The sequence below is a fragment of the Saprolegnia parasitica genome (assembly GCF_000151545.1).
Source record: "Saprolegnia parasitica CBS 223.65 unplaced genomic scaffold supercont2.29, whole genome shotgun sequence".
Lineage (NCBI taxonomy): Eukaryota > Oomycota > Saprolegniomycetes > Saprolegniales > Saprolegniaceae > Saprolegnia > Saprolegnia parasitica.
The window spans coordinates 210,792-237,213 of NW_012156423.1; the positions used below are offsets into that span (position 1 = coordinate 210,792).

Genomic DNA, 26,422 nt, shown 5'->3' on the forward strand with positions numbered 1-26,422 from the left:
CTATCAGTACGATAGTCCTATCGAGAAACCGTTAAAATGGGACTGTCCAGGAGCCTGTGGCCAGGGCTCCAGCAGTCAGTGAGCCTTCGTTCCCTATTTGCCTTGAAGTACACACGCCGGTGTTTCGGAGTACGGCCTCCTCTTGTCTGGCGTTTGGAGCAAGGCGGATACGGCCTCTCGATGACGCTGGCACATTGGTAGAAGGTACACATGAGGAGCTCCCGAAAAGCTCATTCGCGACGAAGAGACCAGTTCTCAAGGCGCGGCATGCAATCGCTCATGAGAGCAGAGAGCCGAGGAGGCTTGTCGAGATAGTAGATAGCCGAGGAGACGGACAAATGCATAGGTTTGAAATTAGTACATCGAGCTTACAACTTGGCGTTGGGTGCGAGCGTGACAATGTGCGGGTAGCACGGCAGCGTCAAGAACGCTTCGAACTTGTCGCTCGTCAAGACATCGACGAGCACGTCGTGCGCGAGCTGGTACTTGTTGCCGGCCTTGGCCTGCGTCACGCGCTTCTGCGTGCACGCCGCGAGGATGCTCAGCACGAGCTCCTTCGTGATGCGCTTGCCGTCTGTGGTCGACTTGCCGTGGCGGAGCCACTGCCACACCTGGACGCGCGAAATCTCGGCCGTCGCCGCGTCTTCCATCTTGTTGTGGAGCGGGATGCAGCCGTTGCCGCGGAGCCACGCCTCCGTGTACTCGAGCGACACATCAATGTTCTCCTCGAGGCCCGTGTACGAGATGCCGCCCGTCGGGACCGCGATGAGGTCCGCGGCCGTCACGTGCTTGCCGGCCTCGGCGACCTTGGCGATTTGGTGCGGCGTCGGCATGACCTGGTTGAACACGTCGAGCGCGATCTTGACGAGGCCCGGGTGCGCGACCCACGTGCCGTCGTGGCCAGCGTTGGCTTCGCGCAGCTTGTCTTCGCGGACCGCCGCCATAAACTTGTCGTTGAGCGCCGGGTCGTTCTTGACCGGAATCTGCGCCGCCATGCCGCCCATCGCGTGCGCGCCGCGGCGGTGGCACGTGTGGATGAGCAGCTTGACGTACGAGGCCATGAAGGGCGTCGTCATGCCAATCTCCGAGCGGTCCGGCAGCACAAACGACGCGTGGTTGCGGAATTTCTTGATAAACGAGAAAATGTAGTCCCAGCGACCGCAGTTGAGACCGCTCGAGTGGTCCTTGAGCTCAAAGAGGATCTCGTCCATCTCAAAGACGGCGAGGATCGTCTCGATGAGGACGGTCGCGCGGATCGTGCCGTTGGGAATCCCGAGGTAGCTCTGGGCAGCCACAAACACGTCGTTCCAGAGGCGCGCCTCGAGGTGCGACTCGAGCTTCGGGAGGTAAAAGTAGGCGCCCGAGCCTCGGAGCGCGAGCTCGCGCGCGTTGTGGAAGAAGTACAAGCCAAAGTCAAAGAGCGAGCCCGAGAGGATCTGGTTGTTGACCGTCACGTGGGCTTCGTCGAGGTGCCAGCCGCGCGGGCGCACGAGCAGCGTCGCCGTCGTCGCGTTGAGCGCATACTTCTTGCCAGTGTTGCCCTGCGTGTACGAGATGGTGCGGCGCACCGCGTCCTTGAGGTTGATCTGGCCCGACACGAGCGTGTGCCACACCGGCGACGTCGAGTCTTCAAAGTCGGCCATGTAGCACTTGGCGCCCGAGTTGAGGCCGTTGATGACCATCTTGCGGTCGACGGGGCCCGTAATCTCGACGCGGCGGTCCTCGAGGTCCTTGGGGATCGACGCGACCTTCCAGTCGCTCTCACGCACGTACTTGGTCTCAGGCAGGAAGCTCGGGAAGACGCCGGCGTCGAGGTCGCGCTGGCGCTGGCAACGCGCATGGAGGAGCGACTGGCGGCGCGTCTCAAAGTTCTCGTGGAGGAAGGCGAGGAAGCGGAGGGCGTCGGGCGTGAGGATGTCCTGGAACTCCTTCGTGACGTGGCCAAGCACGCGGACGTTCGACGGGGCAGCCATGAGATCTGAGGGCAAAGTGGCAAGTTGGGCAATGGGATCTTCGCGATCATCCTGCCAACGTGCTGTTTACACGACACGAAAGATTGAATCCGCCCTTTTTGATTGGACAAGTGCAGCGAATCAGCGGCCTACGACCGAAACGACGTCGCCGACGTCACGCAATTGTTTCAACTTCAACGACGACCTGGCGACACGTTGAGCAGAACAAGGACGAAGGTTCCCCGTCGTTCCTGCGGTGACTTGGTGCTCGCATCGCCTTGGTTTGCGAGCGCATGCGACGCCAACTTGAAGCGTGACCGAGGGCAGAACCAACACCTACTGGCCAACACCAGAGGATTTCGGGAGATAAATCAGAAATAGTGTAAGAAAGTAAACGTCAAGTCCAATGCCTCTTTGCATCCAGTCGCCTGCTGGTATCACTATTACGGCAGAGAGCATGACTAGACGCGAAATGATTTTGTGACGACTGTACATGCTCACCTGGGCACGACAAGCTCAATATTTGACGAGCGGAGAGCGGTAGCAATGGTTAATGTTTGACGATAAGTGATAACATACACTATTTCACTTCTATGTCAAGTCATCATCATCAATAGTGTATGTTCAGTAATCACTTGAGCACAAGCCAAGGACGCCCCAGGAAGCGCGTGGACCGCGGGGATGTGCGACCGCGCCTTGTCGCCCAACAAGCGCGTTTCGAGTCGCGTGTGTTCGCGAGGGTATTAGGCTAATGGCCGCCACCTAATGAGCATGAACGTACGTACCGCCGTCGCTGCACGCAAGCACTGGATGCCATGGGTGGACCAGCCTGTCACCAGTGGATGCGGACGGTGCAAAGATACTGCTACTGCAAGCTGCATGGACGGCGACTTCATAACTGAAGCGACGCAGCATGCATTCTCATAGTATTCATTTCGCCGTCTCGCTTGCATGTCACTGTGAGCTTCCTACATGCCGTAGCTTGACAAAGCCATCGCTGTTAGCATTAGATGGCCTTGAGCGATGGGGGTCGTGGCAAACTTGTTGCCGTGTACGATGCGCGCCGTGGGGACGCACCCGAGAGAGTTTGCAGTCGAGTGGTCGGCAAACCACAGCGAAACGTTGCTCGTGACGAGGCGGAAGAACTGGCGATAGGTGCCCGTCGGCAGCAGCAGCGATTCATGGGGCGTGCGGTCCGTCAGCCACAGCAGCTCGTACACATCCAGCTTAATGCTGTCGCAGTCGCGGAGGACACCACGAAGGCACTCGATGCCGCCAAAGGGCCCCGCCACCTCGTCCTTGTCTTCAATGGTGCAGTTCCAGACCTATAGAGAGCACTTTTATTCAGCAGGCGATCCAAGCGTCGATATACCTCGCACGAGTCGGCGACGCTAGACGCGATGAAGATGCCACCTGCAACCTTTTTCTTGACAATTGAGCCATCGCCCCAGTAGCCATCGCCCCAGTACTTTTCTTCGACCGTGCACTCGACGGTCCCGCCGCCAGCACACGCGTCGACAAGGTCCTGGTGCTTGGCGTTGGGTGCTTCAATGTAAAGGCCACCGCGGCGCTGACTTGTCCCTGCATCGACGTAGCCCTCGTATACAGTCAGATACCCGACATTCCCACGCTCATCAAACGGGAGCCGTCGGACGCACGCAAGGATAAGCTGCTGGTAGCGCTCCAGGTCCGGCGGGAGGGCGCTGTACGTGTCCATGTAGATCGGCATCATGTTGACGTGAAGCTGTCGCAGCTGCAGCACGCCATCAATCGTTTCCGTCATGGGCAGCGGAAAGTGCCCGCGGACGTCAAGCGGTTCCGAGGGCAACGGCCGGGTCAAGTCATCGTCCTCCCGGTCCTCGGCGGTCACGCCCAGGCGCAGGTAGCCGGGGCTCGCGACATCGATATGGGTCACCCAGGCCAGCGCATGGTGCTTGAAGATCGCTCGCAGCACATCAAACTGGCCCTGCAGCACGACGAGCGAGCTGCCACAGTCCTGCGTGCCCAAGAGAAGCGTGTCGTACACGATGTTGCGCATCGCAATGCCAATGTGGCTACTTTTGGTTATTTGTGGCACATGCCAGTATTAACACCTTTCTAAGTGCCTAACCCTTCTAGTTCACTTCAACCTAGACCCTTGTCGCTGCTGGTTCATATCGGAGGCTGAATCTTCCTCCAAGGGCAGCAGGTCGCATTCGCTCTGTCGTGGGTGGTGTCGGCGGCACAGCTCCGGCGTCTCGTGCAGGAGGCTTTCTAGGATGAGGACACCCCACGTCTGATTGGCTGAATATATTAAAAATGGACGAATCAAAACACCATTGACGATCCAAGCTGCTGGAATCTCTGCGCTTGATACTCTCGCCGCCAGATTCTGGTCCAAGCAACGTCCAACGACCGGATGCCCAGTCCCATTTCCAGCTCATTTTCAAGTTGCAGCCATGGGCGGAGGAAGCAAGAAAGGAGGCCCGAAGGCAGCCTTCAAGGGAGCCTTACAGACGCGCGGGCAAGGGCCGGCGACCGCGCGACCTGCGCGGGACACGTCCATCGATCTGCCCTATGCGCTCCGGCGCAAGGATCCCTTCCATGCTGGACGGTACCGTCGCGAGAACATGCAGGCCTTTGTCGATGGCTTGGCCGACGCTGGAATCGTCGACGAGTTCATCCTCCTCACGGACAAGGAAGACATCGTCGTCGAGAAGCTCGAGGCCATCATGAACTACCCGTACTCGGTGCTTGACGGGTCGTTCGAGTCGCTCGCAGTCCCGCTCTTGCATTTTTCACGTCGCGCGGCTTTGTGCACTCGCCCCACACGACCGACACGAAGCGCTTGTACCGCCTCCTCTTCAACACGCCGCTCTTCCTCTCGCGCGTGCATCAGTGCTTGATGCAAGGCGAAGCCCGCTTTGCCCACTTGACGTTCTACTACGAGACGCTCAACGCCTTTGCTTCGCTCCTCCTCACGATCGTCAAGAAGGTGCCAAGAGCGCCCCAAGACGAAGACTATTACGACTTTGTGGCCGAGCACATGGCGTGGTGTGCGACCTTGGACGAGCGCGGGCTGCAGGCGCTGCGCCACCTCGACGAAGCCATCTCGATTTGCCGTGAAATGGTCCCGTCCCGCGTCGCCCCCGTCGTGCCCGAGCGTACACACCTCGTATCCGAACAGCTTCAAATCTCATGCATGTGTATAGGGGCACGCTTTGCGATGCTGCCAACGGCGCGTCCGGTGCCCCGAGGCCCCATCGTCGTCGAGGCCCAGCCCACGCACGACAATGCCCATGTTGATTTTCATGACATCCGCATCTTGCCGACCAACGGCGAGATGCGCAGCCTCGAGCCGCCCGCGCTGCCGCGCCACCCCAAGGCCGACGCGCAGAGTACGATGGCCGACCACGTGGACTTTCACTTTCGCCTCCTGCGCGAAGATGCGCTCGCGCAAATGAAGGTCGGGTTGCAGTGGTACCTCAACCCGGCGACGCCGGCGCGCGAGCGAAAGAAGCCGCCGCGCCACCTCAACCTCCCGCGGCTCAACGTGGCCGAAGGCGTCGAGATGCACAAGGTGCGCGGCTCGCAGCGCCATGGCATCGTGTTTGAGATCCGCGCGCCGCAGCCCGTGGCGAACGCGTCCAAGGCGGCGCTCAAGGCCTTTTGGGCTGCCGACTCGCGCTACACGGTCGGGTCCCTTGTGTGCATTGCGCTTGCGGTCGACTACAACCGCCCACCACGTCCGCGCACCGAGCTGGATACGGTCGCCGACATGGCCTGCGACACGCTCATCTTTGGCACTGTCGCCGACCGCGACGAAGCCGACCTCGTGTCGTCCCAAGAGACGTTCCGCATTGGCATCAAGCTCTTAAATCCGTGCGAGATCCGATTGCTCGTGCACGCACTCGCGCGCGGCGGCAACCACGTGCTGTTGGAAGTGCGCGGCCTTTTTTTCACGTCGTACGCGCCCGTGCTCCAGTCGCTGCAGTCGCCCGAGATGCTCTCGCTGCCGGCCGAGCTCCAAGCGTGCCTCTATGGCGGGCCCGCCGGCCAGCGCTTGTGGTCGACGATGCCGCCGTACCTGCGCGAGGCGCGGTCGTTTGACTTGACGTTTTTGCTATCGCCTCGGTACCGGTCGACGATTGACTTGCGCAACGTGCGCATCGAGAGCCGGTCGCAGCTCGTCGAGCTCCTCGAAGACCACGCGCACGCGCTCATTCTGGACGCGTCGCAGATTGTGGCGTTTAGCGCGGCCATGACGCAGCAAGTGTGCCTCATCCAAGGTCCGCCCGGCACGGGCAAGAGCTACGTTGGTGTTCGCATCGTCGAGGCGCTCGTGCGCCAGCCCCATCTGAACATGGGGCCGATTCTGTGCGTCTGCTACACCAACCACGCGCTCGACCAGTTTCTGGAAGAGCTCGTGACCAAAAAGATTGTCAACATCAAGGACATGGTGCGCGTCGGCGGCCGGAGCAAGTCGGAGGTGCTCACGCCAGCGAGCTTGTACGCGATGCGCCAAGGCACGCCGCTCTCGCGCAACGAAGCGCATCGCCGGTTTGCGGTCAAGGACGAGTGCAAGAGACTCGAAGTGTCGCTTGACGACGTCCTCGCGGACGCGTCGGACGACACCTTCTTCCAGTGGTGGAAGTACGAGCACGAAGACGCATACGACGACATTTGCAAGCTGACGAAGCGTCCGTGGTCGGACGACGATGACGAAGACGGCGAGACGTGGGACGACAAGCCCAAGAAGAAGGGCGGCGACGACTATAAAGAGCAAAACGCCAAGAAGAAGGAAAGCAAGCGGTTCAAGGACTGGGAACGTGGTGCGCCGAGCCCCGACGGGCTGCACCGTGCGTCGTTGTGGCACTGGCCGGCCCCGCAACGCCGCCTCGTGCTCGAGACATGGAAGAACGACTACGCAACCGAGCTCAGCACGCGCAACAACAGCGTCTTTGTTCAGTACGAAGACTGCGTCGCGAAGCTCAAGGAGCTCCAGACGAGCAGCGACAAGCGGTTGCTGCTCAAGGCCAAGATTGTGGGCATGACGACGACGGGCTGCGCGATGCACCAAGAGCTCGTGCGCAGCCTCGCGCCCAAGGTAGTGCTCATCGAAGAGGCCGGCGAGGTCCTCGAAGCACATCTTCTCAGCTGCTTGTCGTCAGCGACCGAGCACGTTATCCAGATTGGCGATCACCAGCAACTGCGCCCGCTCGTGAACGAATATCCGCTCAGCTACCAGTCGCAGCGCGGCTACGACCTCGACATTTCGATGTTTGAGCGACTCGTCGAGACGGCGCACGGTACGCGATTTTGCTTTGCATTTTCTGACGGCATGGGTAGGTGGCTTGGTCACACTCCATACGCAACGCCGCATGGCGCCAGACATTTGCGACCTTATTCGCATCCCACTGTACCCGCAGCTCGAAGACGGTCCCAACGTCTCGACGTACCCCCGTGTGCTTGGGTTCAGACACCCGCTGTGGTTCTTTGACCATGCGTATCTCGAAGCCGGCAACGAGCTCTCGCACCAGAATCCTGGGGAAGCGGATCTTGTGGTCGAGCTGGCGACGCATGCGCTCATCAACGGTGCGAACGACGTTGTGATCCTCACGCCGTACCTGGGGCAGCTTCAGCTGCTGCGGCGCCGCCTCGAGGCCAAGCACCTGCGCCTCGCACTGGAAGAGAAGGACGAAGAGGCGCTGCGGGAACTCGAGCTTGCCAACGGGGACGACGCGGTCGCCATTAATGCTCCTCTCGAGCCCGCCTCGGTCGTCGTCAAGAGCCTCAAGCAGTGTGTGCGGCTCTCGACCGTCGACAACTTTCAAGGCAACGAAGCTGACTTTGTGTTGGTGTCGACCGTGCGCAACAACGAGGCCGGCTCGACCGGCTTCCTCAAGGTCTCGAACCGCGTCAACGTGATGCTTTCGCGCGCCAAGCACGGGATGCTGCTCCTCGGGTCGGCGTCGACGCTCCAAAAGTGCCGCCACGCACGCATGTTTCACACTGTGCTCGACATCCTCGAGCACAAGCAGTTGTGCGGCATCATTATATTACATTGCGTATATCGTCTCTTATCTCCCGTGACTCTAGGCTGGGCAACTATGTCGAGCTGCGCTGCGAGATCCACGGCACCGTCAACCGCATCACAAGCGTCCAGGACATGCAACGCCTCTCGCCTGATGGTGGCTGCACGATCCGCTGCGATGCGCGCCTGCCGTGCGGCCACGCCTGCGCCAAGCTCTGCCACCCTGACGACCCGGCGCACGTGACCAGCGTCTGCTTGGAAGCGTGCACGCGCGCGGTCGCCGCCTGTGGGCATCTCTGCAAGCAACGCTGCCACGAGGCGTGTCGGTGCGGTGAGACGATCCCAATTCACCGCCTTGACTGCGGCCACGACGTGTTCAACGTGGCCTGCGCACTCGTCCATGATCCTCTGCGCACGATCAAATGCCCGACGCAGGTCGGATTACAATCCAAAGCCCAGCACGATGACGCTCTCTTGTTTAGGTGCGCGTCACGATGCCCGTGTGCAAGCACGAAGTCGTCGTCTCTTGCGCGATCGCCGAGGCGCTGGCCAAAGCGACGCGCGACAAGGACGCGAAGGCCCTCGCCAAGATTGCGAAAGGGTGCTCGGCGCCGTGCGGTGGCATGCGGGACTGCGACCACGCGTGCACGCAGCGCTGCGCCACGTGCATCGTTGTCGAGGTATTGATCCTGCTCGACGCGTTGCGATTGACTCTTATTGCTGTAGAAACCCATGCACGCAGGAAGCTGCGAGTACCCGTGCGACCGCGGGCTTGTCTGCGGCCATGCCTGCAAGGCGTTTTGCCATGCGGCCGACGCGTGTCCGCCGTGCGAACTGCCGTGCACGGCCATGTGCGAGCACTCCAAGTGTCCGCTGCCGTGCAAGGCGCCGTGCACATCGTGCTCGGAGCCGTGCATGTGGTCGTGTCAGCACACACTGGCCTCTTGTCCGCTGCCATGCGGGAGCCCGTGCCTCCGCCTGCCGTGCGACGAGCGCTGCACGAAGGATCTGAGCTGTGGCCACCAATGCCCAGGCCTTTGTGGCGAAGCCTGTCCGACGCCCAAGAGCTGTCGCCACTGCGCGCCGCCCAACGACCGCCTCGAAGTTGTCGATTTGATCATGCAGACGACACTCGAAGAGCACGACCCGGACGAGTCGCCGCTCGTTACGTGGCCGTGCGGCCACAGCTTTACGACCGAGAGCATGGACGGGTACCTGGATCTGGGCAGTGTCTTTGCGCTCGACGCTGCGTCTGGCAAATACACCAGCATCAAACCACTCACGCTGCAAGCTATGACGTCCCAGCGCAAGTCGTGTCCGCTCTGTCGACAGCCGCTTCGAGGCGTGCACCGCTACGCCCGCGTGCTTAACTTTCAGAGTTTGTACGAAGCCGAGATCAAGTACCTCAACGAAGCAATCGCGGACGTCGCAGCGTCGACAGCCAAGCGCGCGGCGTCACAGACGCTGTTGGATGCGACGGCGGCCATGGTACTTGGCCGTAGCAGGCACGCAATATCTCATGCGCACGCTAGGGCTGGTTCCAATCGCTGGTGACGCGCTGCGGACGCCTGGCGCCGAGCCACAAGATGGCGATCAAGGAGCTGCACTTTCTCCAGCGCAACGACACGCCGGATCTCAACATGCACCGCTACCGCAACACGATGCAGTCGAAAGCGCTGACCCTTTTGCAGCTCGAGGCGCTCCAAGTGGCCCTGGTCGTGCTCCACGGCCTCCCCAACGCCGAGGGCAAGGCGAAAGACAAGACCAACAAGATGAAGCATCTCATCAACACGGCGCTCAAGCTCGAAGCCAAGGCCACGGCCCTCTGCGTCGCAGTCGAGTCGATCCGGTCGCTTGTCGACTGCCGCCTAGTCGGACTCAAGCTGCGCTTGGTCGCGATGCAGAGCGGTCTCGAGCCGTATGCGAGCAAGGACCGCGAGTCGCTCTTGCGCGAGATGCGCGTCAGCGTCGATGAGATTGCGGCCTCGGCGATGGCGAGTCCGGCGCAAAAGGCCGAGGCGGAGCAGTGGTACTCGCGAGCTTCGGGCATGGGCGCGCTCACGCAAGCCGAGAAGAAGGAGATCTTCCAGGTGTTTGCACGCGATCCGAACGGATACAATTCGGGCTTTGGTGGCCACTGGTACCTTATCACTCTGGAGCTACCGACTTAGATCGATGTAGGTACTCGTGCCCGAACGGCCACCCGTACGTGATCACCGAGTGTGGCGGCGCGATGGAAGTGGCCACCTGCCCCGAGTGCAAAGCGCCGATTGGCGGCAACAACCACAGTCTCTTGGGCACCAACCAGGCGGCCACCGCCTTTTTTCAGAGTGGATGATGAGCATATGCCACAACAATCAATCTGGTAGGTTTTGAAATGGATTTCTGGTCGCTTTCAAGTCCAGATCTGGAAAGAAGGAAATAGGTTTTAGTGTAGTTTGTGGAAAAGGCCATGTTAGAGAAGCTGGAGCTTGCGGATCGCCTTGTATTGCTCTAGCACCAGACAATGAGCACGCATTCAAGGTGTGAAGAAGATGTACCTGGGATCTCCATCATGGCGGCGGTCGCAAAGCCCACTTCGGGGTTGCGCTTGTTGAACTGGAGGACTTTGGCGTACTCGACAAACTGAAAGTTATCAAAGCGCCGGGACGGAAGGTTGTCGTCAAAGTCGTTCATCATGTCCCAAGGGCCGTCGCCGACGCCGACCATGATGATGGCTACGCACCATCATGAGGTTTAAAGATGTTGTAGGAACGTACAGATGGCAAAGTTGGACGCCGCGACGATCGCGTCCGACGTCTCCTTGACGTTGCTCACTTGGCCGTCGGCGACGATGACGAGGATGTGGTACTGCCGCGTCTCGCGCACGATGCGGATCGTCTCGTGGATCACGGGCGCAAAGTTGGTCGGCCCCGAGAGCTGCAGCGTCGGCGTGATCTGGTTGTAGCGCGCGAGGACCTCGGCAAAGCCTTCGCACGGCTTGCCGCCGAGGCCCATGTTGAAGCACGAGTGACCGCCTGTCTTGGCATCGCCAAACCCAAACGCAGGGATGAGCTTGTCGTCGTCAAACGGCTCGAGCGTACGCCCCACAATCTGAATCACAGACTATCGCCGGCATGAGATACATCCTGCCTGTACATGGAATGAGGTCGATCGGTCGTACCTGGTACGGGTTGCACTCGAAACCCTTGGGGTCAATGTCGTGGAGGCAGCGGCCTTGGAACGAGCGCTGGCCACTCCACTACGCACCATCTCTCAAGCTCCTGCCATGCCACGAAGAAATTGTACCTCGTTGGACTTGGTGTAATCGATGGCCATGACGAGGTTCGACGACTCGAGGCCTGACTGGCGCAGCGCGAGCTGGAGTTCCTCTGGAGTTGGCATGAGCTAGCCGCGTGGACGAACGTTGCACGTACCAAAGGTCTCATACTTATCGGCGATGGCCTCGAAGCTCGCTGTCGGCGCGCTGACGACGGCTTGGGCGATGGACGAGAAGAGGCCGCCCATGTTGCGGCGGGCTGGCAAGAGCGGAAATGGCTTCGGAAGATTTGCTCTAGTTGACGGAATGTTGGTCGCGGTGTCGGCTCCCAAAACTTTTGACAAAGAGCAAAAATTTAGGAATGGACGTTGCACGGTCTATTTCCACGCAACATTCCACAACCAAATGACACGCGCGGTGGGAACGCTGGCGATTCCTTCCCGTGTTGATAGTGAGCGTAGACGTCGACAGGGGTCGCTCAAGCTACTGCGCAAGAGCGCTACGTCGCACTGACTTTTCGGGACCGGGTCGTAGATTATGGCCTTTCTCAGGCCTCGAGTCTGCGTCGTGTCCATGTCCTGGACCACTCTCGTACAATCAACAGCATCGGCTATTCCTGTGTCGTCGCAAGCCAAGGTCATTTGGCGCAAGCCCACGGACAAGCCCACAAACAAGCGCGCGAGATAACCCTAGCGTGATGTGGGATGGCGCGTCGGATAGGGTTGCGTGGAATTATCCATTGTCAGCACACAACTGACCTAATGCTATTATCAACTTTGCATTGTATTGCTTACTAATTCGAAGCTATTAAATCAACATGGTTTGGAAAGCCATCGTCTGGGGTGTTGCGTATCCGGTCGTTATCCGGTGCGCAGATTCCAACTCCACGTGTACGAAGGACGACGATGCTGCGCCAGCGCACCGTCGCCAAGGACGAGGACGCGGACCATGGCTTCAGCACGAGTCGCATGCTCAAGAAGGTTGACGTCTACCCGAAGCTCCATCGTGAGTTCAAGGTGCAGACCGAGACCGGCGCCACAGGTACGACGCCATGCACGCGGCGAGGCCTCATGATGGAGCTGCCGCAGTGTCACTCGTCGCCATGGTGGTCATGGTCATCCTCTTCCTCTCGGAGCTGAGCCACTACCTTACAGTGGACCGCCACGAGCACATGGTCGTCGACACGTCGACGAACGAGAAGCTCCTCATCACGTTTGACATTAGCTACCCGGCGCTCAACTGCCGCGGTACGACGATGCATCTCTTCCTATCCTAGCACTCATATCGCGATGCAGAGGCGCACATGAACTCGATGGACGTGGCGGGTGAGCTCCAGGTCAACTTGCACAACACAGTCTTCAAGACGCGGCTGGCGCCGGACGGGACGCCGATTGGGAAGGCGATCTCGCACGTCCCGAACGGCGCCGAGGTGCCCGCGACGCTGCCGCCCAACTACTGCGGCAGCTGCTACGACGCGCTGCACCCGACGGGCACGCTGTGCTGCAACTCGTGCGACGAAGTCAAGGAGGCGTTCATGTTTAGCGAGAAATCCCTCGAGGAAGCCGAGGCTACCGAGCAGTGCATGCGCGAGGCCGGGAAGGAGGAAAGCGAGTCCAAGGATGGTGAAGGCTGCCGTCTCCATGGCACGATGGCCGTGAACCGCGTGGCAGGCAACTTCCACGTCGCACTCGGCCGAACCTTCCACCGCCAGGGCCGGCTCGTGCACCAGTTTGTGCCCGGCCAGCAGTACTCGTACAACGCATCGCATGTCGTGCACAAGTACGCTACCATAGATGGCTTGCTTTCCTTGGTTGACCTTCCGTCCAGGCTCTACTTTGGCACGCCGTTTCCCGGGCAGTCGAACCCGCTCGATGGGATGACCAAGGGTGCGCCTAGAAAACAATGATGTCATTTGTCGATCTAATCGATCTCAACTCTCGTAGCGGGCGCTGTCTACCAATACTATTTGAAGATCGTGCCCACCATTTACGACGACGGGTACGGCAGCGTCCAGTCCAACCAGGTACGAATATGCCATCGCCCTATCAGATCTCATCGGTTCTAGTTTTCGTACACGCAGCAAACGCGGTTCCTCAACCCGTACGGCCAAATGACGGTGCTTCCAGGTGCGTCCTTTAAACGAACGAACGAGGGATCTCACAGTCTCTTGTCGTCGCAGGCGTCTTTTTCATCTTTGACATTTCGCCCTTTATGGTGCAAATGGACGCGGCCCGCGTGCCGTTTACGCATTTTCTCATGCGTGTCTGCGCCATTGTCGGCGGCATGGTCTCGGTACGCTGCTCCTTCTTAACGTCGAGTGTGTGAACTCATGTGGTAGATTGCGGGCTTTCTCGATGCGTTCCTGTACCATTACGGGTCGTCGCCCAAGGCAGCGTTGTAGAGACAACGTGATGATGGCATTGTCTTGTTTGTTTCTATCAACATGGCGCGACTTGACTACTCCCACTTGGGCTTTTCCCACCGACTCTCGCCCGTCTCGTGGCAGTAGTAGTACCCTGCGCCGGTCGCCTCGTCGTAGCAGAGCACCCAGCGGTCGTCGTGCAGTGGCGTTGCGAGGTTGTGGTCGATTGCAAACTCGGACGTGAACTGGCGGCTGCTCGACGGCACGAGCATGTCCTCGTCCGTCTCGCTCTCGCTGCTAATGAGGCCCGACATGTTGCCGTCGTCCCGCGGACCCGACCTCCGCCGGCGCGCGACCATCCGAGGTCGCTCGTGGTCCGAGTGCGCCTTTCCAAGCGGCCTGCTAAAGCTTGCATCCGACTCGACCGACGTCGCCGGCGACGGCAGCGCCGATCGAGCGCGTGGCCGACTCTCGCTGTCGTCCTTGCGCGGCGACGTGATAGCTGGCTTGGCCTTGGCCCGGACCCCGACAATCGCATCCGGGAGCGTGAGCTTGGGGCGGATCTTGGGGCTGACCCGGCCACTGGGCTCTGGCACCTTGGCCGGTGACGGCGCCGTGGTGGCAACCGTGAGAGCGTGCACAACGCTGTTGTGCATCTTGGCACTGGACACTCCAGGCTTGGCGGGCGACGACTTGGCCTCTTTGGCGGGCGCCCGGTGGCGCGGTGACAAGGACGGTCGAGGCGTCGCCTTCTTGCCCACGGGCGTCGACACGACCGTGTCAGCCATCGCAGGAGCGTCACTCGATGGCGCGGCGTGGTCGAGCATACGCTTGAGCAAGATGAGGAGCAGGCTACCCATGTGGACAGTCGAGAGCACGAGAGGGCACTGCAACGCCTGCCAGTGCAGCGTGCCGCCCACGGGCTTGATGGCGCTCAGCCGAATCCGCGCGTTGAGGCGCATGCCAATGACAACGTACAGCGCCGGGGCCGACACGAGGTAGACCGATGTCGACTGCCGCAGGCGCCGCAGAATGCAGCTCTCATGGCTTGCGTGTTCCATCTCGGGCGCGTCGCAGCAGCAAGCGCAGCTGCAGAGCGAGAGGTAGATCGCGACGCCGACCGTCATGCCTACCGCGCACGCGATCGGCGCGACCTTAAACGCCACGTACGTCTGCGTGTACGAGCCAAAGAGCGCGAGGTCGAGCATTTCGTTCGAGAGCTGGTGCTCGAGGGCACCGCCGACGACGCCGACGCCAATGGTCGCGGCCAACGCAAACGCGAGCTGCGAGAGCGACACGACGCGGCGCCGCGTGAGCTCGAGCGCCACGGCGTAGACCACCGCGAGAAGGAAGAGGAGCGCGCCGAGGAGGTCCTCGACGAGCTCGATCGGCCGGTCCGGCGACGCCATGCGACTAAATATAGGCGGCCGTTGTGGCGAGTGTTGTGGCGGCTAGGGCTCCCGCCTGTCTATAGCCGGGTAGCATGCACGAAACCGTTGGATTAATAACGCTTAAATGAACGAGGATGGCGCCTCGTTGGTCAGCAAACCGAGCTTGCGGATGATCTTGTATTGATCTACCCAAACACATGGAGCGTATACGGGTGCACGGTCCTAGTACCTGGCACCTCCATGAGGGCTTGGGTCGCAAAGCCAACCTCCGGATTGCGCGGGTTCTGCCGCAGCATCTTGGCGTACTCGACAAATTGAAAGTTGTCAAAGCGCCGGGACGGGATCTGGTCGTCGAACTTCTCCATCGTGCCCCAAGGGCCGTCGCCGACACCAACCATGATGATGGCTAATACACAGCAGGTTACAACTGTCTTCCTGCGCTGCGTCGACGTACAAATCGGGTAGCTGGACGCAGCGACAATCGCATCGATGGTCTCCTTCTCGTTCGTGACTTGACCATCTACAGGCAATGTCGTCTGTGTCAAACCATATTGTCTAGCAAGGGAAACCTGCAACGATGAGCAAAATGTGGTACGACCGCTGCGCCTGCACGATGCGAATGGCCTCGTTGATGACGGGCGCAAAGTTCGTCGGTCCCGAGAGCGCCATCATGGGCGTGATCTGGTTGTAGCGCTCGAGCACTTGGCCAAAACCGGTGCAGATCTCGCCGTTCGGCAGGAACGGAAAGCACGCGCGGCCGCCCGTCGTGGCGTCACCAAAGCCAAAGGCCGGAATGAGCTTGTCGTCGTCAAATGTCTCGAGCGTCTTGCCCATGATGTGGATCACCGACTAGTACAAGCCTATTGCTCGCTGCGTCGGTCTTGCAGGCAGTACCTGGTACGGGTTCCACGTCTGGCCTGTTGGGTCAATGTCGTGCAAGCACTTGCCTTGAAATGAATGCTGGCCCGTCCACTGCAGCATGCATGAGAACGCGCCTCGAGCATGCCATGGCGTACCGTGTTGGACTTGGTGTAGTCAATGGCGACGATGAGGTTGGACGACTCCAAGCCGGCGGCCCGCAGCGCCGCCTGCAACTGCTCTAAGCTACGCTAAGCGGCGAGGCCACCGTAGCGAAGACATACCATAGGTCTCGTACTGGTCCGGGATTGCGCGGAAGGTGCTGCTCGGGCGTGGCGTCGGGCGACTGTTCTCGGCGCCCATGGTTGAGATTGCAGAGTGATGGGTTCTGCGCTTCGAAAATAGAATCCACTGATTTAACTCTTTCTTGGATAATGTATGAGAATCGAGGAAATACAATAGCACGGGTCTGTGGTAGCTTTTCCAACGTCTGCGCTCCTGGATTGGTCCAAATGTCATCTTTCCAACCAATACCGTCGCGGAAGCGTGGCAGGTTCCCAGTCCGACAAGGGCCACGCTTCACGGAATGGCTCTGCACGAAGCCCTCGCCCCCTCTGCAAGCCAAGGCGTAAGTGCATACAAAAGCAAATGCATTGGGATACATCAGCGACAAGCCGGATAGCTACTATCAGGGCGCTGCTTAGAGCATGCCGAGGCGCCGCAAGGTCTTGTATTGATCTATAGAATGTCATTGATTGCGGCACAGGCGAGCGAGTCCGTACCTGGGATTTCCATGAGGGCCGACGTGGCAAAGCCGACTTCGGGGTTGCGCGGGTTGTGCCGCAGCGTCTTGTTGTACTCGACAAATTGAAAGTTGTCAAACTTGCGCGTAGGGAGCTGGTCGTCGAAGCGCTGCATCATCTCCCACGGACCATCGCCGACACCAACCATGACGATCGCTGCGTCATCATGTTACATGAGTTGTCGTCCTTTGCGGTCTCGTCGACGTACATATGGGAAAGTTGGACGCGGCAACGATCGCGTCGATGGTTTCCTTCTCGTTGGTGACTTGGCCATCTACGCGGGATGAGCGTCCATGCTGCAGGCAGAGACGCTGTGTACCGGCAATGATCACAAGGATGTGGTACGACCGATGCGCCTGCACGATGCGAATGGCTTCGTTGATGACGGGCGCAAAGTTAGTCGGTCCCGAGAGCGCCATTGCCGGCGTAATCTGGTTGTAGCGCTCGAGCACTTGGGTAAAGCCCGTGAGCACTTCGCCGTTCGGGACAAACGGAAAGCAAGCACGGCTGCCGGTCGTGGCGTCGCCAAAGCCAAAGGCCGGAATGAGCTTGTCGTCGTCGAACGCTTCGAGCGTCTTGCCCATGATGTGAATCACCGACTAAAGCAAGGCGGTTGACGTGCTGGCTGCTGGTATTGCGTGTAATACCTGGTACGGGTTCCACGTCTGGCCCGTTGGGTCAATGTGGTGCAAGCACTTGCCCTGGAACGACTGCTGACCCGTCCACTAGCACGCGTGTGAGCATGCGCCGGGCATGTACATACGGCTACCGTGTTGGACTTGGTGTAGTCGATGGCGAGGATCAAGTTGGACGACTCGAGGCCCGACGCCCGCAGCGCATGCTGCAGTTGCTCTGCGCCGATATTGAGTCGCTGCGCGGGGTGAGAAAGGCGTACCGTAGGTCTCGTACTGGTCCGGGATGCGCTGGAACGCCGGCGAACGCGGCACGGGCGCGCGGGTCTGCGGCTTCGGCTTGCTGTTGTCCGAGCCCATCGCACGAGTGACTGCGACAAGCAAATAAAATGGCCAACTGAACCAGACGGCCTTGCTGAATGCAAATCAATGAAGTGGGCCGTTTTAAAAAATTGAGGACCAGCACTCTGGAGCCGGCTTAACCGGTGGCATGTGTTAAATGCGTTGAATTACCTAAACAGGGTAAAACCGTTTAACGCACAATCAATGCTACCGACACAGCAACGAGGCGAGGAAGCAAGATGGGCGTAGGTGCGGCGAGGCATTGCCGGCACTCCGTGGACGAGCTAAAGCGAGACGATGGATAGCGCACCAAATCCTAAATCGACACATCCCTAGGGTTCTTGAAGCGCGTCTGTCTGTCCGGTTGGCGAAAACATCTTCGTTTTCGATCGTATTCCAAAAGCGAAAAGGATCAAACACCATCAAACGCCACGTCGAGAGAGCTATGCTTGGCCTTGTCATGACAGGTTTGCACCTGAACCATTGCAGCAATATCCGACTTGATGCGCCTGGTTTGACTGCGCTAAACTACCCGATACAGTGTAAGAATTCCAAGATCTTGCTGCTGATTGTGCTCCTTCGCAAAGACACGATCAAAAGAACTACTATTAATACTAGTAGTGAAGCGCAAGTGCGCTCGAAGCCTCCGTCGACGCCGCAATGAACGTTGTCTCAACAGGCGAGTGACGTAGTGAGTCATGTTTTCCCTCTCGACGTCGTTCCGCACCGAGAACCTCTGTCTACGTTGGGCTCAGTCCGGCTGGCTTAACATCCGCATCATCATTCCCGCGATCACAGTCGACGTTAAAACCGTTTAACGTCATTGCCGTTTGACGCACATAATTTCGCGCGACATTTGCTCTTTTCTTGCTTGGGCCATGGGTCTCTTGTTCTCGACGTGCGGCACGAGCGACGATGCGACGCCGCCTGGAGCGCTGCACCCCTTTCGCTCGATTCCGGATCACTACGAAACCTACGGTGCGAGCGCCGCTTGCCATGGCTGGTTGGCATCGCCGGCCTTTGTAGGCGAGCTCCAAGACGCCCTTCGACGCGCGGGGCTCGAGTCGTCCAACTTGATCGTCGCCATCGACTACACCAAGTCGAATGAGGTGTAATTGCTCACTTCGTACTGTAGCTCTCAATATCGCCATTTCGTCTAGTGGAGCGGCGAACACAGCTTTCACGGCAAGTGCCTCCACGCCCTCGACCCACATGAGTTGAACCCCTACCAGGCAATACTAGCGCCCATTGCATTTGTGTCGCTGACTGTGGTGCTGGTAGACTGTGATCCAAATCTTGGGCCGCACGCTTGAAGTGTTTGACGACGACCGGTTGATCCCAGCGTACGGCTTTGGCGACATCACGACGCAGGGCAGCAAGTGCTTCCCGCTCTCAATAGCACCGATCGAAGGCTTTGCCGAGGTCCTCGCGCGCTACAACCAAGTGACGCCAAGCGTCAAGCTCTCGGGGCCGACGAACTTTGCCCCCGTGATCCGCGAGGCCATCCGCATCACGCGCGAGACGCATGCGTACCACATTCTCATCATCGTTGCAGACGGTCAAGTCACGAGCGAGAAAGAAACCACAGACGCAATCGTCGAGGCGTCCAACTACCCGATCTGTACGTCACCAGAGCGTATATGGCTCATGTGGCTGCGTCTTTGTAGCCATCGTGGTCGTCGGTGTCGGCGATGGTCCTTGGGTTCGTTTGCGCACTTTTCGTATGCTCGTTGCAAACAAAGCTGCTGCTAGAACATGATGCACGAATACGACGACCAGCTTCCGCGCCGTCGCTTTGACAACTTTCAATTTGTCGATTTTGCAAGCGTTCTCAAGCTCAACGCCCGAAACCCGGACGTTGGTTTTGCCACGGCTGCCCTCATGGAGATCCCAGGTACGGCTTCTAGCTATGTAGCGTGTCGTATATAGCGATGCTCGGTGTAGAGCAATACAAGGCCATTCGGCGATTGGGGCTCCTATGATAGCGTCCTGGTCGATCGCCTTTTCTCGGGCCACACCCAAGAGCCATTGAGGTCTATATATTGTCAAGTGTATATGAGTCGACTTCGAGGCGATGGGAGGTGCTATCCAGGGATGCGATTGACGTCAACGCTGTGGCGAGCTGGCGATGACGTCGCGTCTGGTTTCCTGCTTGACGCTCGTTGTGATGGGTTTAACCTATTTAACGTATGCGGCCTGTTTATGATGCACCAATCAGCGCTCAGTTTGCACTGGGAACGACGATGGGGCAATTGATCTCGGCGTGCTGCGGCGCCGAAGAGGAGAAGAGCCTGCACTCGTCCACGCGCCGTTGCAAGTCGACGGCGACGAAGTACGAAAGCTACGGTACCTTTCTACGCTGCGATGTCTGCACCTCACGCTTGCAATCAGAGGAGCTCCAGACGTCGCTGCAGGATGCCGGCCTCGAGACGTCGCACCTTCTCATTGCTATCGACTACACGCGCTCCAACGACGTACGCTTCGATTGTCTCTTTCAATCGATTGATGGATAGTATTATCGATAGTGGAATGGCAAGTGGTCCTTTGGCAAGTCGCTGCACTACATTGACCCAAGCGGCGTCGACGCCAACCCGTACCAGGTGCCTCGTCTTTCAGAGGCTTGTGGCTGACACGTGTCGTGCGTAGGCGGTGATTCGCACCTTGGGCAAGACGCTGGAAGCGTTCGATGAGCGCCAGCTCATTCGACTGTACGGCTTTGGCGACGCCACGACGCGCGATGTGTCGTGCTTCAAACTCGACGACGCGCCGTGCCGCGGATTCACCAACGCTCTAGAGCGCTACAAGGTCGTGACACCTACGGTGGCACTCGCGGGACCCACGAGTTTTACGCCAATCATCGAAGAGGCAGTACGCCTCGTCAAGGCAACGCAGCAGTATCACATTCTTGTCATCATCGCCGACGGTCAAGTGACGTGCGAGACTGAGACTGCCGATTCGATCGTCACCGCCTCCAACTATGCCTTGTGTACGTTACCATCTTTATTCTGGTTCGCTGACGCTTGCGATGCAGCCATCATCATGGTCGGCGTCGGCGACGGTCCCTGGGTAACGCGCTCTCTCATGTCTTTGTTTGTGCATATTGTCTTGCCGTTGTAGGACACGATGAACAAGTTTTCCGACAAGCTCACGCGGCGTCGGTTCGAGAACTTTCAATTTGTCGAGTACAACAAAGTGCTCGAGTTCAATGTGTCCAATCCGCAAGTCGGCTTTGCCGCCGCCGCGCTCTCGGGCATCCCAGGTACGCGCTTGCTGCAACGTGGAGACGCTGCCGTCTGATGCTATTGATGCAGCGCAATACAAGACCATTCGCCAGCTCGGTCTTCTTCCAGAACACTAGGGGTCGACGCGCTTTTCAACAGACAGCACTGGCATCTTTATATGTACAACCAAGACCATAACTACGTGGCTGAGAGCAGCGCTGCAAACCAACAAGATGTGCATGTTTCCATTTGCGCAAGACACTCTTAGGTACTTTTAGGAGTATGGGCAAGACGATGGCACCAAAGTCGAAAGATGCGATCGAAGACAGCTATGCGACCTCTGGTGCACTACCAAACACGCAAAATGGCAATTAGCGTAGTATTTGTCCGTCGGCAATGATGACGAGAATGTGGTATTAGTGGTGCCGCCTCATATTGACAATGCGAGTTGTCTCGTGGATCACGGCCGCCGCAAAGTTTGTCGGCTCCGAGAGGTTGTGTCACTTGGTTGTAGCGCGTGGGGTCGCCGGCAAAGCCCTCGCATGGTTGTCCCTTCGACGCCGAGGTTGAAGCACCCATCCCGCTGTGTGGAAATCGCCAAAACCGAGCGCAGGGACGATCGTCGTCGAAAACTTTGAGGGTACGGCACAGCGTTTGGATGACTGTCTGGTGCGGGTTCAAGACGCCATGCTTCGCATCAATCTCGCGGAGGCATTCGCCACCAAACGAGGTCTCACCAGTCCACCAGTCGACGAAATCGCGTTTCATGCCGAAAGATGTCTTGGCCAAGCGGCATGGCGCGCAGATTGTATCCGGACATCGTCATCCGGATGAAATGTGCACTGCGCCGCTGCTCGGCAGTTCGTTGCGCACTTTTGAAGTTTGAATTGAAGTCTCGTGTTTCACTCTATATGTATAGCCGATGACACGGGAAGCCCAAAAACCAAAGAATGGTGCTCATAGCGTGCCCCTAACGGTGAACCCGGCCGCGTTTGCTCGTTGCGAAAAAGACGTCGAAAGTCTACGTGAATGACGAGCTGCAGGAGAGTCGCATCCTTGTACATTCAAGCCTTATGCAGGGACAGAATCGAATGACGCAAAACACAATTCATACAGTCACGTTTGGACGAGGACGTGGCCTACACCGTCTTGGTCTTTACTCCTGGCGTCAAGTAGTCAAAGACGTCGAGCCAGCACGGTTCGCCCTTGGCCGCCTTGGCACGCTGGACCTCGCGGAACGCGGCGTCCGTGCCGCAGACCCAGTCCCAGAACGAAAACATCGAGCCAAAGTTGCAGTCAAACTTTTCGTGGTGGTAGTCGTGACGCAGAGTGCCGCTCAGGATCGGAATCAAATGGCCGGGCGCCAGCGGAAACTCAAACCCTGAGTGCGAGTCGATCGTCTCGAGCAAGCGGTACGTCGTCCAGATCCAGATCGGCAGCATGTGCCGGCACACGAGGAGCGGGCCTGCCATCGTCGCGCCCGTCGTCAAAATCTCTTCGAGCGGATGCGTGTACACGGCCGTGAGTCCAAACGGCGCGCGGTACTCGTGGTGCACTAGATTTCCGAAATCAGATCTCAGATCTCAAGAAGTTGTACCTTTGTGCACGTGCTTGTAGATGCGCTTCCAATGCAAGAAGCGATGGCACCAATAGAAGCAAAAGTCTTCCGTGAGCATGCACACGACAAACTGGAGCGCGATCGTCGACCTACGCATTTGATCAATATCGAGATACATATATCCATGAGGTCGTGATGCGTACGGCTTGGGGAGCGGCGACGAGACCGAGATGCCGAGCCACTGCATGAGCGGCAAGTTGACCCAGAGCAAGCCCATGTGGATGAGGAGGTGGTTCCCGACCGCGAGCTTGAGGCAGCGCAGGTAGAGCGCGATGGTCGGAGGCTTTGTCGGCTGGATCTTGTACTTGCGCAGCGCGGGCGTGGCGTCCATGAGGGCGTAGACGAGCGAGCCGCCAAAGAGCGCCAGGGTCGAGAGTGTCAGCGTGCACCAAAAGTAAATGGTAAAGTCCGAGCAGCGCGCTTGGAGCGCTGCCCAGTAGGGCTCGAGCAGGTCGAGGTTGTCGTAGCGTTCGATCCAGTCGAGTGCGATCGTCGTCGCCGTCGCCATGAGTGTCTTGGACGGTCAATTCACAAGTGCCCGGCGCCCAAAATGACCTTTGGTGCTTACGTACACAGTGACGCAAACGCCCTGCTGCAACAATCTAAATTCGGACTTTTTGTAGGGCCGAACGCAGCAAGGACGGAATTCGGATGTTTGGACCAGATGGCAAAGTCCTAACTAGGATATGCTCACGTGAACGTCAGGGAAACTTCAAGATGGACGGCGATCTTGGATCCACGAAGATTGAAGCGGACGCGGAGACGAGAAGAAAAGGTCGTTATGATGAGGCAAGCAGCTACGCAATCGTACCCTTAATAGCTTGGAACATGGAGCCAGCTGCTCCCATTATTCTTGCGGCGCCGTCCCTTTGACGAGAAGCACACCAATTGCCATGCACACCGAGTCGCTCCCGTAGCACTGGACGTGGCGAAAGCTGGTCTTTTACACGGTAATGAACGAGCCAACGCGCTCGATATACTCTCAGCAGTGCGATTCCCAATGTGGTCTGGCCCAGCACGACAAAAGTGGTGCGAACGAAAACCCCGAATTTAGCTGCAGTGGCCACTGCCCACAGCCCTGCATGTCATGAAGGCAGAGAGATGAATACAGGACGCCAACTACGACCAGTATGCGTTGGCCAGAGCCATAAAGAATCGCTGCGGCCGCGCATTGACCTGCCACCCGATAACAAGACTGCCACGCTAGCTCGATGACCAGTCAACGTTCCATCTTTCTAGAAGAGCCCCAGGACTGGACTCGCTCAATGACATGTGCGACGTGGTGCTGAATACGAAGCATCGGACGGAGGTGACCGGGTCGGGAGGGGTCGAGCGTCTCTGCTGTGATTGGGATCAGTGCAACTGCGATCGGAAGTGGCCCCTCGCGCACGTTGTTGACGATCGAGACGAGCTTGTACTCTCGCACCGCCATCGGTGTTGGCTCTCGTAGGCGACACGTACAGGCAGAGAACTCAGCTCCATGCATACATACCACTGGATGGTGGGTGATCTTATGCGATGATGGCGCTCTAATATCGTTGGCCGGGTTGCATTGTCACGCGAGACCAGACGCCGGTTGGCTCGATACATCTCGGACATGTCGGATGGCACGACTGTTAAGTGAGCTTGTCAAGTGCTGATGTCGTCGAGTATTGTTTGTTTGTACGGTACCGTCGCCGTGTTTCCGTTGCTGGTTTATCCTAAACGGCACCCAGTTATTACCGTATAATAGTCAAAATGACCGAAACGTCGGACCGTACAACTCTACGTTAAAGGTCCAAATATACCGTAAAATCACCGACATTGCACCAAATTGCAAGCTCAGCCCGACCCCTCGCGCCATACAAAAAGCAAGGTCTTTGGCTGTGGAAGCTTCCGGACGAGCGTATCCGGATTTCTCGATCTGATTTGTCGCTATAATGGCAGCGCGGATGCTCCGGCGCGCGCTCTCGACCGTCACGCCGCGACGGTCAAGGCTCAAGGCCGGTCCGTCGCTTGCAGACTTTGTACGCTCTTCGGGCGAGCCAGCAGCACCATCGACCGAAGACAACGTGGCGGCCATGCGGGCGCTCGTCGCGCAGCTCCAAGCCGCGGTACAGTGCAGCTATTTGCTCGTCTGCACGTCTTATAGCGTACGGCACAGGAGAAGGAAGACAACCTCGTCGATACCTTTGGGCGTGTGCATACCTATCTGCGTATTTCGCTCACAGAGCGCTGCAACCTCCGGTGCCAGTACTGCATGCCAGCCGACGGCGTGCCACTGCAGCCCGCCGATAACATGCTCACGACGGACGAGATCGTCCGGCTTGCGTCGCTCTTTGCGGCCCACGGCGTCACAAAGCTTCGGCTCACAGGCGGCGAAGTACGTCTTGCGTCCTGCACGGAGAACTCATGCCTGTATGACTGGATTAGCCGCTCCTGCGCAAGGACATTGTGCCGCTGACGCAGGCGCTGCATGCGATTCCCGGCATCGAGTCGGTCGGCGTCACGACCAACGGCATTGCGCTACCGAAGCACTCGTCGGCGCTCACGGCGCTCAACACGCGGCTCAACATCTCGCTCGATACGCTGGACGCACGCAAGTTTGAGCACATCACGCGCCGGAAGGGCTTTTCGCGGGTGATGGCAGCGATCGAAGTCGCCGCCGCGACGTCGTCTGTGCCCGTCAAGCTCAACTGCGTTGTCATGCGCGACTTCAACTTGTCCGAAGTCGCCGACTTCGTCGCGCTGACGATCGACAAGCCAATTGACGTCCGCTTCATCGAGTGGATGCCGTTCGACAGCAATAAGTGGAGCGACAGCACCTTTGTACCGTACCGCGAAATGCTCGCGCGCATCGAAGAAGCGTTCCCGCTGCGGACGCGCAAGCTCGCCGACGACGACCACGACACGGCCAAGGCCTACGCGATCGACGGCGCGCGTGGTCGGTTCGGCTTTATCACGAGCATGAGCGAGCACTTTTGCGGCGGCTGCAACCGGCTCCGGCTCACGGCCGACGGCAACCTCAAGGTTTGTTTGTTCGGCCACACGGAAGTGAGCCTCCGCGACGCCCTTCGCGCCGGCTTCTCGGACGACGAGCTCCGGCTCATTGTGCAGGCCGCGGTGAAGCGGAAAAAGTTTGCGCTCGGCGGCCACGGTGACATGTATGGCATTGCCAGTGCCAAGAACCGCCCGATGATCCTCATTGGCGGCTAGCGCATACTGTAGATTGGTGCTTAAGTCGACGCGAGCGTGCTTCTTGTGTGTCTCTACTTGCGCGGGAGGATTGCGCTTGACGTGTGCACCCTTGCCTTGGGCTCCTGATGCGCGTGCTTCGCGCTTGACCATCTTTCTTGCAAGGACTTGAACATGACTCATGATAAGACACACTCTTCTTGGATCATCAAGTTAACGAAGCCTTGACGCGTGCGCATCTACACACGGTTTTAGAGGTGGTGCGACCAACAACACAATGCTGCGCAGTGTACGGAGTGGATCGCATCCGCATTACTCTAGCCAAGGACACCATAAGCGCCGTGTGGAGGCGATGATGAAGAGAGAGATAATACCGAACGAGTTCTTGCGCTTGGCAGGGCTGCCGCTCTGGCTGCGACGCGCCTTTTCACGAGATGGCGAGCGCGACGGCGAGCGCGACGTCGACCGACGGCGGCGGTCGCGGCTGCTGTTGCGGCGATCGGGGCTGCGGCTGCGACGCTCGCGCGCGCGGGCATCGATGGCCTCCTGCCGACGCATCTGCTCCGGCGTCTTGCGGCGCTCCTTGGCGAAAGGACACCGATTTCGACACCCATAAACTGTGTGCGGTCCATCTGATGTTTGACTTCGCGGGCCTCACGAATATCGGCAAACTCGATGAAGGCGAAGCCACGGTGCTCGCCCGTCATGTGATCCTTCGGGATGTAGGCATCACGGATGTCGCCCTCGCGGCGCGTGAAGGCCTTGCGAAGGTCCTCGGGCGTCGTGTTTTGCGGGAT

At 58.8% G+C, this 26,422-nt stretch overlaps 14 protein-coding genes across 14 annotated transcripts in view; 6 read left to right on the forward strand and 8 right to left on the reverse strand.

Annotated features, from left to right (window-relative positions):
- The window catches only part of SPRG_20329 (hypothetical protein), a gene marked incomplete at both ends in the record, with an annotated part of 1,662 nt that extends 1,580 nt beyond the window's left edge, over window positions 1-82 (forward strand). The window contains one exon of the mRNA XM_012346552.1: window positions 51-82. Within this exon, the coding sequence (XP_012201942.1) occupies window positions 51-82 (32 nt within the window). The remainder of the gene's footprint in view (window positions 1-50) is intronic.
- Window positions 83-325: 243 nt separating this feature from the next.
- Window positions 326-2,029, reverse strand: SPRG_07018 (malate synthase A). The gene has a single exon (XM_012346479.1). It carries the CDS (start codon window positions 1,971-1,973, stop codon window positions 369-371), a length of 1,605 nt encoding a protein of 534 aa, XP_012201869.1. The 5' UTR covers window positions 1,974-2,029; the 3' UTR covers window positions 326-368.
- Window positions 2,030-2,920: 891 nt separating this feature from the next.
- Window positions 2,921-3,990, reverse strand: SPRG_07019 (hypothetical protein; the record flags this gene model as incomplete). Its single annotated transcript, XM_012346480.1, has 2 exons — window positions 2,921-3,277; window positions 3,325-3,990. The coding sequence occupies 2 exons, from the start codon at window positions 3,988-3,990 to the stop codon at window positions 2,921-2,923; spliced, it is 1,023 nt and encodes a 340-aa protein (XP_012201870.1).
- Window positions 3,991-5,249: 1,259 nt separating this feature from the next.
- On the forward strand, window positions 5,250-10,303 carry SPRG_07020 (hypothetical protein; the record flags this gene model as incomplete). The annotated part of the gene is made up of 7 exons (XM_012346481.1): window positions 5,250-7,240; window positions 7,281-7,974; window positions 8,031-8,400; window positions 8,448-8,645; window positions 8,692-9,453; window positions 9,498-10,105; window positions 10,147-10,303. The coding sequence occupies exons 1-7, from the start codon at window positions 5,275-5,277 to the stop codon at window positions 10,301-10,303; spliced, it is 4,755 nt and encodes a 1,584-aa protein (XP_012201871.1). The 5' UTR covers window positions 5,250-5,274.
- Window positions 10,304-10,420: 117 nt separating this feature from the next.
- On the reverse strand, window positions 10,421-11,472 carry SPRG_07021 (hypothetical protein; the record flags this gene model as incomplete). The annotated part of the gene is made up of 6 exons (XM_012346482.1): window positions 10,421-10,458; window positions 10,506-10,682; window positions 10,725-11,070; window positions 11,129-11,206; window positions 11,254-11,336; window positions 11,382-11,472. The coding sequence occupies 6 exons, from the start codon at window positions 11,470-11,472 to the stop codon at window positions 10,421-10,423; spliced, it is 813 nt and encodes a 270-aa protein (XP_012201872.1).
- A 657-nt stretch (window positions 11,473-12,129) lies between these two features.
- On the forward strand, window positions 12,130-13,625 carry SPRG_07022 (hypothetical protein; the record flags this gene model as incomplete). The annotated part of the gene is made up of 8 exons (XM_012346483.1): window positions 12,130-12,265; window positions 12,313-12,471; window positions 12,520-13,003; window positions 13,052-13,110; window positions 13,168-13,247; window positions 13,290-13,350; window positions 13,404-13,516; window positions 13,563-13,625. 8 exons carry the CDS (start codon window positions 12,130-12,132, stop codon window positions 13,623-13,625), a joined length of 1,155 nt encoding a protein of 384 aa, XP_012201873.1.
- Window positions 13,626-13,638: 13 nt separating this feature from the next.
- On the reverse strand, window positions 13,639-14,995 carry SPRG_07023 (hypothetical protein; the record flags this gene model as incomplete). The annotated part of the gene is made up of 1 exon (XM_012346484.1): window positions 13,639-14,995. The coding sequence occupies one exon, from the start codon at window positions 14,993-14,995 to the stop codon at window positions 13,682-13,684; it is 1,314 nt and encodes a 437-aa protein (XP_012201874.1). The 3' UTR covers window positions 13,639-13,681.
- A 102-nt stretch (window positions 14,996-15,097) lies between these two features.
- On the reverse strand, window positions 15,098-16,198 carry SPRG_07024 (hypothetical protein; the record flags this gene model as incomplete). The annotated part of the gene is made up of 7 exons (XM_012346485.1): window positions 15,098-15,162; window positions 15,207-15,383; window positions 15,432-15,497; window positions 15,547-15,826; window positions 15,872-15,949; window positions 15,994-16,076; window positions 16,120-16,198. 7 exons carry the CDS (start codon window positions 16,196-16,198, stop codon window positions 15,098-15,100), a joined length of 828 nt encoding a protein of 275 aa, XP_012201875.1.
- Window positions 16,199-16,474: 276 nt separating this feature from the next.
- SPRG_07025 (hypothetical protein) lies at window positions 16,475-17,681 on the reverse strand. The gene is made up of 7 exons (XM_012346486.1): window positions 17,534-17,681; window positions 17,408-17,490; window positions 17,286-17,363; window positions 16,958-17,237; window positions 16,847-16,912; window positions 16,618-16,794; window positions 16,475-16,573 (listed from the first exon to the last, which is right to left on the reverse strand). Exons 1-7 carry the CDS (start codon window positions 17,628-17,630, stop codon window positions 16,536-16,538), a joined length of 819 nt encoding a protein of 272 aa, XP_012201876.1. The 5' UTR covers window positions 17,631-17,681; the 3' UTR covers window positions 16,475-16,535.
- A 799-nt stretch (window positions 17,682-18,480) lies between these two features.
- On the forward strand, window positions 18,481-19,628 carry SPRG_07026 (hypothetical protein). Its single transcript, XM_012346487.1, has 7 exons — window positions 18,481-18,590; window positions 18,639-18,721; window positions 18,773-18,844; window positions 18,894-19,233; window positions 19,280-19,314; window positions 19,365-19,506; window positions 19,557-19,628. The coding sequence occupies exons 1-7, from the start codon at window positions 18,491-18,493 to the stop codon at window positions 19,592-19,594; spliced, it is 810 nt and encodes a 269-aa protein (XP_012201877.1). The 5' UTR covers window positions 18,481-18,490; the 3' UTR covers window positions 19,595-19,628.
- A 218-nt stretch (window positions 19,629-19,846) lies between these two features.
- Window positions 19,847-21,122, forward strand: SPRG_07027 (hypothetical protein). Its single transcript, XM_012346488.1, has 7 exons — window positions 19,847-19,958; window positions 20,004-20,086; window positions 20,138-20,212; window positions 20,259-20,598; window positions 20,644-20,678; window positions 20,730-20,871; window positions 20,924-21,122. The coding sequence occupies exons 1-7, from the start codon at window positions 19,856-19,858 to the stop codon at window positions 20,968-20,970; spliced, it is 825 nt and encodes a 274-aa protein (XP_012201878.1). The 5' UTR covers window positions 19,847-19,855; the 3' UTR covers window positions 20,971-21,122.
- A 790-nt stretch (window positions 21,123-21,912) lies between these two features.
- On the reverse strand, window positions 21,913-23,054 carry SPRG_07028 (hypothetical protein). Its single transcript, XM_012346489.1, has 3 exons — window positions 22,595-23,054; window positions 22,431-22,540; window positions 21,913-22,388 (listed from the first exon to the last, which is right to left on the reverse strand). The coding sequence occupies exons 1-3, from the start codon at window positions 22,957-22,959 to the stop codon at window positions 21,973-21,975; spliced, it is 891 nt and encodes a 296-aa protein (XP_012201879.1). The 5' UTR covers window positions 22,960-23,054; the 3' UTR covers window positions 21,913-21,972.
- A 1,300-nt stretch (window positions 23,055-24,354) lies between these two features.
- Window positions 24,355-25,830, forward strand: SPRG_07029 (molybdenum cofactor biosynthesis protein A). Its single transcript, XM_012346490.1, has 3 exons — window positions 24,355-24,544; window positions 24,595-24,813; window positions 24,864-25,830. The coding sequence occupies exons 1-3, from the start codon at window positions 24,371-24,373 to the stop codon at window positions 25,644-25,646; spliced, it is 1,176 nt and encodes a 391-aa protein (XP_012201880.1). The 5' UTR covers window positions 24,355-24,370; the 3' UTR covers window positions 25,647-25,830.
- Window positions 25,829-26,332, reverse strand: SPRG_07030 (hypothetical protein; the record flags this gene model as incomplete). Its single annotated transcript, XM_012346491.1, has 3 exons — window positions 25,829-25,942; window positions 26,000-26,171; window positions 26,222-26,332. The coding sequence occupies 3 exons, from the start codon at window positions 26,330-26,332 to the stop codon at window positions 25,938-25,940; spliced, it is 288 nt and encodes a 95-aa protein (XP_012201881.1). The 3' UTR covers window positions 25,829-25,937.
- Window positions 26,333-26,422: the final 90 nt, after the last annotated feature.

Excerpts from the sequence above, each read along its gene's own strand:
- SPRG_07018 (XM_012346479.1), bottom strand. The coding sequence starts at position 1,973 with ATGGCTGCCCCGTCGAACGTCCGCGTGCTTGGCCACGTCACGAAGGAG.
- SPRG_07029 (XM_012346490.1), top strand. The coding sequence starts at position 24,371 with ATGGCAGCGCGGATGCTCCGGCGCGCGCTCTCGACCGTCACGCCGCGA. Across the intron at positions 24,545-24,594 it reads TCGCGCAGCTCCAAGCCGCG|GAGAAGGAAGACAACCTCGT; the intron begins GTACAGTGCAGC and ends CGTACGGCACAG. Across the intron at positions 24,814-24,863 it reads TTCGGCTCACAGGCGGCGAA|CCGCTCCTGCGCAAGGACAT; the intron begins GTACGTCTTGCG and ends TGACTGGATTAG.
- SPRG_07027 (XM_012346488.1), top strand. The coding sequence starts at position 19,856 with ATGGGGCAATTGATCTCGGCGTGCTGCGGCGCCGAAGAGGAGAAGAGC. Across the intron at positions 20,213-20,258 it reads TCGACGCCAACCCGTACCAG|GCGGTGATTCGCACCTTGGG; the intron begins GTGCCTCGTCTT and ends TGTCGTGCGTAG. Across the intron at positions 20,679-20,729 it reads GCGTCGGCGACGGTCCCTGG|GACACGATGAACAAGTTTTC; the intron begins GTAACGCGCTCT and ends TTGCCGTTGTAG.
- SPRG_07025 (XM_012346486.1), bottom strand. The coding sequence starts at position 17,630 with ATGGGCTCGGACAACAGCAAGCCGAAGCCGCAGACCCGCGCGCCCGTG. Across the intron at positions 16,913-16,957 it reads CATCCTTGTGATCATTGCCG|ATGGCCAAGTCACCAACGAG; the intron begins GTACACAGCGTC and ends CATCCCGCGTAG. Across the intron at positions 16,795-16,846 it reads CGCGTCCAACTTTCCCATAT|CGATCGTCATGGTTGGTGTC; the intron begins GTACGTCGACGA and ends ATGATGACGCAG.
- SPRG_07026 (XM_012346487.1), top strand. The coding sequence starts at position 18,491 with ATGGGTCTCTTGTTCTCGACGTGCGGCACGAGCGACGATGCGACGCCG. Across the intron at positions 18,722-18,772 it reads ACTACACCAAGTCGAATGAG|TGGAGCGGCGAACACAGCTT; the intron begins GTGTAATTGCTC and ends CATTTCGTCTAG. Across the intron at positions 19,507-19,556 it reads TGCCCTCATGGAGATCCCAG|AGCAATACAAGGCCATTCGG; the intron begins GTACGGCTTCTA and ends TGCTCGGTGTAG.
- SPRG_07028 (XM_012346489.1), bottom strand. The coding sequence starts at position 22,959 with ATGGCGACGGCGACGACGATCGCACTCGACTGGATCGAACGCTACGAC. Across the intron at positions 22,541-22,594 it reads TCGTCGCCGCTCCCCAAGCC|GTCGACGATCGCGCTCCAGT; the intron begins GTACGCATCACG and ends TCAAATGCGTAG. Across the intron at positions 22,389-22,430 it reads CTACAAGCACGTGCACAAAG|TGCACCACGAGTACCGCGCG; the intron begins GTACAACTTCTT and ends TCGGAAATCTAG.